Genomic DNA, 13,118 nt, shown 5'->3' with positions numbered 1-13,118 from the left:
CCGTTTCAGTTTGTGCTTTATTTAGTTATTAATGAAATGTATGTTTCTATCAGAGATACTTACATTGCTATTGGTTGGGATTTTTGTAGGTTAATGTGAATGGGTTTGTGGAAAACAGAGATATGGAGATGGGTTTGGTGCAGGCCCAGACCATTGTACCTGCCATTGTCAGACGTGGGACTGGCGTGTTTCATCCTCCTCGTCCCTCGGTTTCAATTCCATACAACAACAAAACCAACAAGACCATAGGTCAGTTATGTTAATAAAAATTAAAACTAGTCATGCAAAAACTACACTAGATTTTCAAGAATTTTTAACCAAATCACTAGATTTTAAATCAAGCTTGAATACCAACTCTGTTTCCAAATGAATTAACCAATGATAGAACTCATACCTATCAATTTAAATTAAACGAGAAATAGTTGTAGTTGATAAATAACTTGATTTATCATACTCTGTATTAATTAGTACTGACTTTTAGACAATTATAATGACTTGGTTTGTTGCATCATTTTAGATTACTACATTAATTACGAAAACTTTTGCAACACTTTTCTTATGTTTGACATGATATCGGGTGAAGTTTACCCTACTGAATACTAGGAGTGTATAACTGTACAGAAAAATACTACTTGCAGACCGATATAATGTCCTAGTTTAAATGTCAAATTATACAAAAGTGTTTAAAAAAATTAATAGTTTATCAAAGAAGGTACATTATATTTACAAATTTTTTGCTTGTAAATTCTTACAAACTACACTATGTACTATGAGTGGTATATATCCGTAATACATAATGTAGTTTGTAAACAGAAAATTTGTAAATATAATCTTTCTCTATAAAAAAACATGTGAGAAATACATAAATATAAGTATTTTTTAATTTAACGACAATGACAAACTTTTTTTTTTTTGTTTATCTCAATATATTCCTTTCCGTAGTTGTATTTTTTTTTGGCTGAACTGGGCCAAGGAGTTGGCCAAAATTTTAAGAGAAGGATTTATAATTCTTGTCTGGGTCTAATGACAGGAAGGAGGAATAAACAAGGAGCTGGAGTAATTCATCAGACTAAGAGTAGTAGAAACGCTTCCGAAGGGAATGCTGGCTTAGTGAAGCAGGAGGAATCTCATCAACATGCGCCTTCTTCTGAAATTAGCTTGCCTAAGGAGTGGCCATACTAACCCAAAGTTATCTAAGGAAGCCTTTGGAGAGTAATAAAATAAGCTTGTCAACCTAAAGAATGAAATATTAGAATATAGGTGGATCTATAGGTAAAAAAAATAAAGAAATATGTCCTATTCAAGCCATATGTCCTATCTTATGGCTTGTAATAGCTGATTTTAGAATGCAACATATGCCCTGCTATTCATAAATTTAAGAGTAGAGAGCTCCTTGGTGATCCTTCTATTATATATACTTCATGACGTTGTTGGTTGATAAGTTGATATACCGCAAAAAAACGCTTCCTTGATTTCGTTTTGCTCTACGAATGTGTGCAAAAACTCTACAAATTCGGTCACATATTTACTAGATGCGAGGCCTTATTTCAGAGATAAACCTTTATGCAAAAAAGAAGTACAAAATGGTATAAACTTTAAAAAAAAAAAATCATTTTTTCAATTCGTACTTTAGAGACGCGTCTTGTGTAGACACGTAACCTCCCCATTTTGAAAAAAAGTTCAATAATACCTTCGTAGGTACATCTAATTAATAGAAGTGTACATCAACTTGTGTTGTATTGAAGAAAAAAAAATCACTTTTATATTTTATACTATATCTTATCGATAAGACATAGTAAAAAATACACTCTCCCATCCAATTTTCGTGCGACAATAATACTCATAAAGCGTTCCCCCATTTCGGCTATCCCTTGTGAGTCCCATCTTGTAGAACTATAGGTTGACTGGTATGGTAACTATCAATATCACTTGTGAGCCAATATTATATTATTTTTAAAAATTCAACCAATACTAAGGCTGTATTATATTTTTTGTACAAGATTAAAATTAGCTGGTGCCAAAGCACCAACTGACTACCAAATGGCTCCGCCACTGCTTACAATATAAGAAACACTAATCCCATCATTTATATATAAAAAAATTATTTATGTTCAAAGAAAACACTTTCACCAAGGTACAAGAATATTAAATTCTTCTTAAAAATATTTCATTAGTTTTTTTAAATAAAAAACAATTTTTAAAAAAACTTAAACATCAACATATTCATTTTTGTAAAACATTAAAATGATTATAAATAATAAGAGTTTAATAATTATTTAACATTCTTAAAAGGCTAATTCATCAACGAAAAATATTTAAAGGAATAACACTGTAGCCTAATAATATTTGAAAAAAATAAAATTTAATAATTCGTATTTTATTTGAATGAGACACTTCAAGGGAGGAACATATGTTATAGAGACTACGCTCTAGTGATTGACAATTTCGTACTCGCAATACTGACTAAAATGTGATTCTTCACCAATTTTTTTACTTAAATATCGTGCGAACAGTGTTATTTTTTAATTTGTCACGGGGCAAGTTTGCTACTCAATGTAGCGAACTCAGTTTGCTGACGTGTCACATTTCTAGTGGATAACAAGTACCAAGTTAAAAAAAATAAAGTGTGAAGTTCGCTACATTGCGTAGCAAACTTGGTTAAAATCAAGTTCGCTACCCCGTGTAATAAATTTGGTGTCTACTAAAAACGTGACACGTTAGCAAATCGAGTTCGCTACACCGGGTAACGAACTTGACTCCATGGCAGATTGAAAAATAACACTGTTCACGTGGTATTTAGATAAAAAAGTTGATAAACAGTGATATTTTGGTCACTGTTTCTCATCTACCATCCCATCCCATAAGCTAGCTTTCCCCAGCAAAGAATTCCAAAATAATAATAATAAATTAATTAAAAAAACCTTAAACTTTACAAAACATTATACTTTACAAAGTTAGAGCAGAGGTGAGAGCCTCGGATCCCAAGAATTTAGGTAATCCTTATCAATCACCCCTAATTAAATTTGATCGGTTTACTTAACCCATATATACATCAAATATAAACAAACAACCTACGATCTTCACGCATTTCTGTCAATCTATTTTTGTGTGTTTCTTTCTTTAATTTCATCATAAAAAGAACTAACACATTGCTCCGCTCCTCTCCTTCATATTCTCTCTCTCTCTCTCTCTCAATATATCATTGGGAGAGAGAACCAAGAAATCATAATGGATTCATCCCAAAATGAAAGAGGACCCCAAAAAGAATCATCACCCGACCAGTCTTCATCAAACAGGGATGCAACGCCGCCCCGGCCACAGTCACCGCCAGCGGCGGCTGCGCAGCCCCAGATGATGTATTACCAGCCGGGAATGGCCTATCCAGGTCAATATGGAGGCCAACCCCAACCCCATCATGCTTACCCGCCAGGATATGCCCCATACCCAAATGATCAATACCCTCACGGATATAATTACCCTGCAGCCCCCTACTACGGCGTTCCGGCGACCTATCCTCCCGGTGACGGAGGTAGAAGTTTCATCCGAAGCTTCATATTGTGTTCATGTATAATATTTACGTTCTTCTTCATTGCATCCCTTGCGATGGCGCTAGTGTTTCATCCCCGACTCCCTAATTATAAGGTTATTTCCCTCTCAGTGGCGAATTTCAGCACCAATCCAACCTTAACCGGTGTTTGGAACACCAGCATCATAGTAGAGAATCCCAATGACAAGCTAAAAAGTTATTTTTCCGATTTCAAGGTGGATTTCATCCACAAAGAAAATATAGTAGCGGTGAGTGGTGTACCCGATTTTGTGTTGGATGAGCACGAACAGAAACAAATGGATATAAAGGCCTCCTCAAACGACGTTGCAAATGGAATGTCGTTCCAAAAGTGGGACATGGATGAGATGGCGAAAGAACGAGACACTGGCTCCATCATGGTCGTTTTAAGGTTATCTTCCGTGGCCACGATCAAGTCTAGCACAATGTCCACAACAAGCGCAATGGTACTAGCACTTTGCGACGGCTTGAAGGTTGTGTTTCAAAATAACACCGGCACTGGCACCTTGGACGATGGGGGCAAGCCCATTAGTTGCCAACCTTATATGTAAAAAATGCAATGCCTGCGTGTTGTTTACCTTTTTTTGTTTTTGTTTTTTTTCAGTTTAATTTGGGAAACAAAGGTAAAAGGTTATCTCTCTTTCATTTTTTTTAAGGGTAACTGGAAGAAAGCTTTCCTTCAACCCTATATTTTAACGCTATTTTGCTATAGTGTTTTTTTTGTGTAGCTGGTCTCATAATAAAATTAAATTGAAATTTATGAACTTATATAAATATCAATATTCAATATATGAAAAGTTACTATCATTTACGGCCTAAGTTCTGAGTTTCGAAAACTCAGAAGATACACCTATAAAATTCAAACCCGAACATACAGCAATGCAACACACTAAACCATTGAGAACAGGCACTCTTTTTTAACAGAAAACAAAACAAGGCACGCGTGTTCCTGAATAAAATCTAATTCTAAATCCAGATTAAAGAAGAAGAAGATAAAATCGGTAGAAAGCTTTCCAGACGATCGATAATATGATGTCGCTGTAAAAGATTTCGAGCCACGTCCTTTGTTTCCCAATTTTTTTTCAAGAATTTACTTGTGACAGAGTTTGAACTCCTGATGCGAATTCTTGGAAGCTCAGTTGTCAATTGAGTTACCCTTAAAAAGTTAAGTTTATTTTATATCTTATAGTTTAGGAGAATAAAAATTTACAGATTTAAGTTGTGATAATAATTTTAAATTAATATTTTACAGCACCTAAATAATGTTTAGATTTTATTTTTTTATATAATTATTGAATTAAATTATTTTATAATTAAAGTAGTTATTCGTCAAAATCTTTTTAAGAATTTTTTAAAAAATAAATAAATCCAAACCAAACATTCATTAAAATTCTAATTATAAATGATTTTACATCTAAAATAAATTAATCCAAAAACATCTGAGAAAAAAAATTAAATTTAATAAGAAAAAATGATATATAAAATAAAATATTTTGGAAAACTGAATATTAGAACAAATGTGAGGAAAGTGCCTTTCGTTTTCGGGAGGTTTCTCCCTATTGAAAACACGGATTTTGGATTCCTAATTTAGCTACCGAAAGGTTAAATTTTTTTTCTTTTTCAAAATTGCAGTTTTGTTTTTAAATTAATATCTCGTCACAAATATATATATATATATATATATATATATATATATATATATATATATATATATGAGTTTTATAATTCTCATTTAACATGAGAATTTAAATTTTCCTACACACTTTTCGATTTTCGTGCCAATATGGGTCCTACATATAATTTTTTCTAACATATGGGTCCCACATGCTTTTTGTCTCTATAATATGAGAATTCAATTCTCATGTTGCTTGAGAAATATAAAACCCTATATATATATATATATATATATATATATATATATATATATATGCTTGGCGTGGCGCAACAAACAGGAACCTTGTCAACTAAATTAAGAAAAAGCATTAATCAGTTTCCCACTGTAAGCCCCTAAAAAATAAAGCAATTATGCTATTGAACAATATTTTTATAACATCAGCTACATGTTATTTATTTTTTAAAATATTCATTTTAATAAAAAATGTAAAACATGATAAATTGAAAATATTACCATAATTTGTATCAGTTCAATTTCTAAATCTATTTCTATAAATGAGTAAAATTCTAATTTCATCCTTGATAAATTTGAGAGTGTACACCTTAATTCTTAAGAAAAATTAAAAGAATTGAAACTTGTAGATGTTAATGACTTATATACTACGTAGCACCCATGCCGAAACGAGATGCGTGACTCGATATGATATGACAATTCGATACATTAATTTTAAAAAATATTAAATTTAATATGTTAGGACACGTTTTGATATTAAATAATATTCTTAATTTATGTAGTGTATATTATATTTAATATTCAATAATTTAACAAAAAAATGAAATTAAACTTATAATACTCATTAATTTTGTAAAAAAATATAAAATATCCTAAATATTTATATTAAACTCATAAAATAATAATCGTAATTCAATAAATCCAATAATTAAAACTAAAAATACAACATAATTTTGAAACTAATTTTTGAAAAGAGTGTGACGACACGTTAAAATTTTTGAATTGTACCACCAATATATTTTCTCTTCTTCCACGCGCCAATCAACAAAAGCCACCTTCTTTTCAATTCAACGCGCAAAATACACTATAACTCACTTCAGACTCCACACACACACTCTCTGCAACACTTCATTGTCTTGCTGATGGCGACACCTGGCCACAACAAAACGACCACTGGCTACCCGCCGCCGCATAACTCGGCCACTGGCGATTACTCTGGCGGCGCTGCCTATCCCATTGCAGTTCCTCCGCCGCCCTCCTTTTACCCGAGCATCTATGAAGAACCGAGACCCACCGGATTCTACCAGCCACCGCCTCCACCCCCCGTCATGTACTCTTTCCTCTGCCGCTTCCTGGCGGCTATTGCTGCCACCATGGCCGTCATCGCCTTGATTATCTTCATCACGTCGCTCGTCCTCGAGCCCGAACTCCCGGCGTTCCGAATCGACTCGGCATCCGTCACCTCGCTCAACACTACCGGCCCCGAACTCACGGCCAGCTTCCACATCACCCTCGTCGTTACAAACCCTAACCGCAAGCTCGCTATCTCTTACGACGCCGTTTCTGCCAGTATCTCGTACGGCGAGGATGGCGTTCTCGACTCCACTCGCCTGCCACCTTTCTTGCAAAAAACCCGGAGCGAGACCACCCTTCAAGTTCAATTCGCGGTGGTCAACGATTTTGTTGGTAACAGCGTGGCCAAAGGCATTTCCGCGGACCGGGCTCGTGGATCGGTCCAATTTGGGGTCACATTGTTGTCTTGGATTAGGTTCAAGTCTGGTATATGGCGCTGGAATGATCATCTCTTGAAGGTTGACTGCTACCCTTTGAGCTTTGTGTTTTCGCCCAACAACAGTACAGGTGCTTTAATGTTTGGTTTAATCTGTGAGTAATGTACCTGGAGTGTGCTTGTTCATCTTGTTTATGACAATCTAATAAAAGTTAATTGATATTTTTTGGGAATTAGGGTAGTTGTTATGCAGCATTCGGCTATATCACTATATTAGATCATTGTACACTAAAAGTGTGTGCTTCTCTGCTTTGTGTCTATGTTAATCCTGGGTTCTTAAAGAGCCAATGTGGTTGGTTGCCTTTACAGTATTATTTTAGAAAGCGGACTCCCCTCTTGTTGCCAACATTTTTCATCCCTAAAAGTTCAATATCAAGTGTACGATTATTAATTAAGAATGTAGGTGAAATATGTCATTCTAGCACTATTGCTAAATAGGAGGATACATATTCAACGTTTCTCAGTTAATTTTACAATACAGATGAGAGTCAGGGAAGGGAAGTGAACCGAATGCATATGCATGTCAATTATCAGGACTCAAGAGTCTAGTAAGCAAAATAGGATACAGTCTGATGGATTGGATTCTGATTTATCGTTCACGTTTTCTTCACTTTTTTTTCCTTTGGGTATGCAATAGGTAGTATTTCCTTTGGGTACTCAAGAGTCTAGTAAGCAAAATAGGATACATTCAACGCTGAATGACTTAGAATTGAGCGAACATTCTTGTTTCACTGTTTGATTCGCCTATGAATGAAATCCATTTAATCCCAGCCAATTTGTTTGTATTTTTGCTAAATGTAACCAATATAGAATAAAATCATAATTACATTCACTAATTCCAGCATGCAAGGAATGCCATTCCCACCTCTCTACAATGTACTGGCCTTTCTTGTCTCTGTTAATGTGTCAGGTACGTTGACATTAAATCCAGTCAATTTATATTTGTATTTTGGATCAGATGCGTGACAACAAACTCTCTACACTTTGGAAGTGTAGTCAAAGGTGCAAGCAACAGACTGAGTCAAGGAACCAAAACTAGTTGGACCCTATTGCTAGTTGAGGCGTTAGCTCTTCAGTGATGCACTCACCTCTGCCACCTTACTTAGACGTGCCTTTCTAGTTTAGGTGAGGCACACCTTTAACTCCTTAACTTTCAAAATATTTCAGCCATCTAACTTGCTAATTGCGATGCTAAAGGGGGTAAAATAGTTAGATGCTATAAAAATAAGTACTTGTCATTCTTTGGGACACTGAGCCACAAGCAGCTTAGGGTTTTGTAAATTGAACACTTTAATTTTTTTATTTTTACTCTGAATATTATGCTTCATAGTTAATTTATATGGAAATATAATGCAAATAGCCTAACATTTTACTGTTGTATTCTTTTTGTAATGTGCTGTCTTTTGCTATTTGCCTCAAGGCATTAAATCTCTCTAGCACTTTGGACTGGAACATCAATAAGATGTGTCAATATAAATGAGTATTCATTTAAAACCAATATAGTAAGATCTTTAAGACCTAGCAAATCTTACTGAGTAAAGAATCAAAAGGGGAAATTACTTTTGTGCTTCTCAGGTATTTTCACATAAAAGCACATTAATGGTGAAACTTTTGAATTCTGTGTTCCATTTGTTGAGAATGTATTTTCTGCTAACAACTGCACTGAGCATAGGGGAATTGTGCAATTTTTGCTGATTTTCATAATAGTCACCAGATAATGTGCAAGATTTTTTTTTTTCTTGCTAAAAATCTGGACTATAATTTCTTGACAGAGTACTAATGGACACTGCTTAGGAGTTAGGTCATATTTATCATATGTAAATATAGTCTTGAGTTGAGCTCTGAAGAAAAGTTTGGTATAACTTTCATTTGTACTGATACTGAGAATTGGTTTGACAATAGTACCAAGCCTGCTTCTCGAATTTGTCTACTTTCCTACTTGATATTTTTTTATTTCGAATCCCTGGATAGTAGTTATGCTATTGTTTGTCCAAAGCTAGCTTTTATATGATAAATTTTTAGTCAAAGCTAGTTCAAAAGAAATTCAACATGAAGTGGGATTCAACTAGTCAAATTTTGAAAGTTTCTGATAGGAATGCTGATCCGATTCCTGGAGCATTCAGCAGCAAACCCGCTCCAAAGTCTAGATGGGCCAACCTAGTGCAAGTGTTCCAGCACAAGACCAAATGAAAGCAGGATAGTTGGGCTGAGGGCTGCTGCAGTATGGATTGTGATATTTTGCTGTAGTTGGAGGTGGTTGAGTGAGGGGGGCAGAATTTTCCTTTGGCTACGTGAGTAGTAGACAAGGATACCTCCTTTGCTGGGAGCTTTAGCTCTTACTTTTCTGTAATTTCCATTTTTATCAATACAGTTCTCACAGCATTTCTTCCCGTTTTCCGTCAGTCTTCTCTAGATAGGAAAATATTCCTGTAAGTTTCCTTATTGGTCTCCCCATTTTACTCATTAATTTTTTGAAGATCCACAGAGATTTACCAGACAATATTAGATATTACACTATTTCAATATCTAATTATGACCCCAAAAAACATTAAAACCAATTCAAGTATTCAACTATATAATAATTTGTAGATCCAGGCTTGGAACCAATGTTTTAATTTGCCAATACCCGCTTTAAACAAGCAAGACTTAGGAATGCAGCTATGTCTTGATGCCTTGTTGAAGAGCAGGGTAGATGGGGGGAAAAGCAAGGAAGTTAGGATGCATTGTACTTGAATCATTGAATAGTGAGCAGTGGTAAATGGAAAGTGTAACTTTTGTCTTCTTTATGCTTGGTTGTTTTTATTCTTTCACATAAAAGCCTTGGCATCCACTGGGGAAATCCTTTGTTTCCCCTGCCATTTCAGCTTTTTGAGACTTGAAAATGAAGGAATAATTGGATTGGTGGAAGCGTGTTGGACGATTGTGGTTTAGGATGTTAACGAATCATTATAATTCATCAACACAAAGTGTATACATCTTGTAGCATAATCACGCGATCCTTCTCTTGCGATGAATCTTCTTGCTTTGAATGGCTACAAATGATCTTCTTGTAGGCAGCTGTTACGGGATAGCCAAATAGCCAGATCTTCCAAGCTATGACTCAAGAGGGGAGAGAGAAATGTGTGGGCACTATTCCTTATTTCAAAATGCAATAATGCATGACGTCTTAAGCGACTAATGTGGGTATATATAGGGATCAAACATAACCTTATATATACTTGGACCCTTCTCTTATATTAAACCCCAAAAGATTTTTAAGTAAGAAGAGCATATCTCAACAGAAAACATTTCTAAACTCTCACTTTCTGCTTTTTTTAACTAATTTTCTTAAGAAGGTTTAATGAATACTCTATCTAAGACTTACCTGAAGTTTGATTAAATTTATACAGTTTTCTAAATTCTCTATAACTTGCAGCTCATATGTTAATGCAATTGCAGCTGTAACATTGTTTTCCTCCCTGCATCCCCCTTTTCTCCTTACACACGCACAAAGTTCTTAAAAAATGCACTTATCTCCATGATGTCAGTTTCTCCGTTTTTGTGGCTTACATGATGTGTAGTTTCTGTTTCAGGTGAATAATTTAAACAACCCGCACTAGGGAAGAGCAAAAGTAATATGGTTATTAAATATCAGTAAGCCATTGTTTGATTCAGATCAGCATTGTACCGGGAACCGGTGAATATTATTTGACTCCACTTGATGATCTAATGTTATGTTGCTTGATCTGTTATTTTATTGTGAGAAAAGAAGAGGAATAAGCAGATTACGTGGTCAAGCTGTAAAAAAAGCTGGCTTGAATAAATGGGCTCTTGGCTAAGGTGACAAATTGATGAAAACTACTGTTGTTATGAAAATTCTGATAGCAGATGATATTGATGTAGTAAATTTGTATTGTGATGTAGGTTACTTAGCGTCATAGATCATATAGAATTTCATGACTGATGATTGGCTATTTGTATGAAATGGTAAATTGGAACTTCAAGCACATCTCCGTACAATATATATGAATATTGTGATTCCTGGTTCTTGTTGGTTCTGAATAAAGTGTAGGTAACTTTTAAACCATTACAGTATGAAACGGTGACACATTGTTTTGGGTCTTAATGCCAGATATTTGATGCTGATAAACAAGAAGGATCAGGGATCAGTGTTCAGTGTTCTAATCAGTTTTCATCAGTCAACTTGATTTTTGGATACTGCCAGATACATCTTCTCTCTGATTTTCCTTTAATTTGTTGTTGGCATTAATTATTTCTGGTTAATGAAATTATCATCTGACGATGGTATATATTTAATTCCCTTATGGTTAAGCAATGGAGTGTGTCTTGACAGATGTTACCAGAAGCCAACGGTTTCATTTCTGCTGGAAAATTTTTCAGGTATTTCCATCGACTGATGCATGCATAAACTATCTGTTGATGTTGAGCTGGAAAGCTTTAATGATGAGCTTGCAAAGGTCAGAGATTACTTCCCCCCCCCCCCCCCCCCTTTTATGTAAAAAATCAATTCAACCCAAAAGCTTAAGCTGTTTGTTGAGGTTATATTAATGGTTTTATATCTTTGTAACACGTCCCCTCACACAAGAGCGATGTATCAGGACCAGTCTACCCGTGTTAAGAAAGTCCATAATAATTAATTATTTTTATTAAAAGAATGGGGCGGTAAGGATTGAATTTGTGACCACTTGGTCACGGAGTTTTGATACCATGTAAAAAATAGAGAGACTAAATTAATGACTTTATATTTCTTTAACAAATTGCAGAAATGTGGATCACTTAATTCAACTCTGCCTATTCCTCCAGCATTCACTAGGTTTAATATATATATATATATATATATATATATATATATATATATATATATATATATATGAGTAAGGATATTCTAATTACCAAAAACTCTTACTACTAACTTACTACTCATCACATCATCATTGGAACAAAGAGATAGAATGTTAAAAAGTTTTTGAAGAGAGAGAAAATGTTAATCTAATGGTGATTAGATAGGTAGTAAGTTGGTAGTAGAAAATTTTGGTAGTTAGAATATCCTTCCTCTATATATATATATATATATATATATATATGAGAAAAGATATATTCACAACCAAAAAAGTTTATTACCTTTACAATCAATCTAATCACCGTTAATTTTCGTTAATCTAACAGTTATAATTTATGGAAATTAATAATTAATTAATAAATACGACCTAATAATTTTTAAAAAATTATAACTGTCAAATTGACGGAAATCAACGGTGATTAGATTAGTTGTAAATTTTTTTGATGGTAAATATATCTTTTCCCTATATATATATATATATATATATATATATATATATATATATATATATTCAATGAACTAGCAAGAAGTCCTCCATGTTGTTAATGTTGTCTGTGATCACGAAGATCTTCAAGGGTTCTGGCTACCAGTGTGTGTTTATGTTTTTTTTGGGCTGCAAGTAGCCTGAAGCTCATATGATGTTAATTGATCGCAGGGTAAAGTTTTTATGCCTGCCTAGCCAACTTCGCTTAAGATCTTGAAAATTTGATTATCCGGGCCTCGCAAATTTGGGCTTATCATGTGATAAGGCCCTGTTTGAAAGGGTTGGGTTTGGAAAGAAGCCTGACTCCAATCGTAACGATGGCTCCAGCAAGACACCGCGCTAATGGTACTGTGGTTGCCCCTCATGACGCGATGGTTTCGTATATTGCTTGGAGTGAAATTCAGCACATGGGCGACCTATTGAAAGGATGGTGCCAATGAGTTCTGTTTTCTTTAGATGAGGGTTTGAGTATCTCGAATACTTGATGAGCAAATTCATATCTTAAATTTCGCATCACTTTTTAGGGACTTCATATGAGTTGCTGCCATCAAATGCGGATCACATGCATTGGTTTGCTTATTATTGCATCAGGTAATGAGAAGAAACAAAACATAGTATCGTGGTTATTATACTTGGATCGTCTTGGTTGGGGTGTTGACTCATAAATCATCATTAGTTTTATAAGCGAGTCATTAGTTAAACTCTATATGTTTTGTGATGAATTAATAAAGAAATAAAAAAAGAGATAAATTAATTAATGAAAGCTCACAAAACTTAAAATAATTGTAAAGGACAAAAACTTAGTCCCCTAAA

General features: G+C 34.3%; 2 protein-coding genes across 8 annotated transcripts; both read left to right on the top strand.

Moving 5' to 3' along the window:
- The first annotated feature begins 3,228 nt into the window (after positions 1-3,228).
- On the top strand, positions 3,229-4,116 carry LOC133284874 (uncharacterized). The gene has a single exon (XM_061481998.1). The coding sequence runs from the start codon at positions 3,229-3,231 to the stop codon at positions 4,114-4,116; it is 888 nt and encodes a 295-aa protein (XP_061337982.1).
- Positions 4,117-6,323: 2,207 nt separating this feature from the next.
- LOC133284919 (NDR1/HIN1-like protein 26) lies at positions 6,324-12,911 on the top strand. 7 transcript variants are annotated; one of them, XM_061482064.1, is made up of 5 exons: positions 6,324-7,052; positions 7,824-7,891; positions 7,978-8,106; positions 11,093-11,361; positions 12,477-12,911. In XM_061482064.1, exons 1-3 carry the CDS (start codon positions 6,335-6,337, stop codon positions 7,999-8,001), a joined length of 810 nt encoding a protein of 269 aa, XP_061338048.1. In that variant the 5' UTR covers positions 6,324-6,334; the 3' UTR covers positions 8,002-8,106; positions 11,093-11,361; positions 12,477-12,911. The 7 variants fall into 7 exon arrangements, 6 of the variants coding, with proteins under 6 accessions (XP_061338048.1, XP_061338055.1, XP_061338040.1 ...); XM_061482071.1 differs by lacking the exon at positions 7,824-7,891 and having other exon boundaries at positions 6,324-7,003; positions 7,940-8,106; XM_061482056.1 differs by lacking the exons at positions 11,093-11,361; positions 12,477-12,911 and adding an exon at positions 10,554-10,840.
- The last annotated feature ends 207 nt before the right edge of the window (positions 12,912-13,118 follow it).

This window comes from Gastrolobium bilobum, unplaced genomic scaffold, assembly GCF_033153095.1.
Source record: "Gastrolobium bilobum isolate Gb01-03AN ecotype WA unplaced genomic scaffold, APGP_CSIRO_Gbil_v1 utg8437, whole genome shotgun sequence".
Lineage (NCBI taxonomy): Eukaryota > Viridiplantae > Streptophyta > Magnoliopsida > Fabales > Fabaceae > Gastrolobium > Gastrolobium bilobum.
The sequence above is the reverse complement of the archived record's forward strand: the minus strand, read 5'-3'. Positions and strand labels throughout refer to the sequence as shown.

Excerpts from the sequence above, each read along its gene's own strand:
- LOC133284874 (XM_061481998.1), top strand. The coding sequence starts at position 3,229 with ATGGATTCATCCCAAAATGAAAGAGGACCCCAAAAAGAATCATCACCC.
- LOC133284919 (XM_061482064.1), top strand. The coding sequence starts at position 6,335 with ATGGCGACACCTGGCCACAACAAAACGACCACTGGCTACCCGCCGCCG. Across the intron at positions 7,053-7,823 it reads TTCGCCCAACAACAGTACAG|CATGCAAGGAATGCCATTCC; the intron begins GTGCTTTAATGT and ends CACTAATTCCAG. Across the intron at positions 7,892-7,977 it reads TGTCTCTGTTAATGTGTCAG|TCAAAGGTGCAAGCAACAGA; the intron begins GTACGTTGACAT and ends TTGGAAGTGTAG.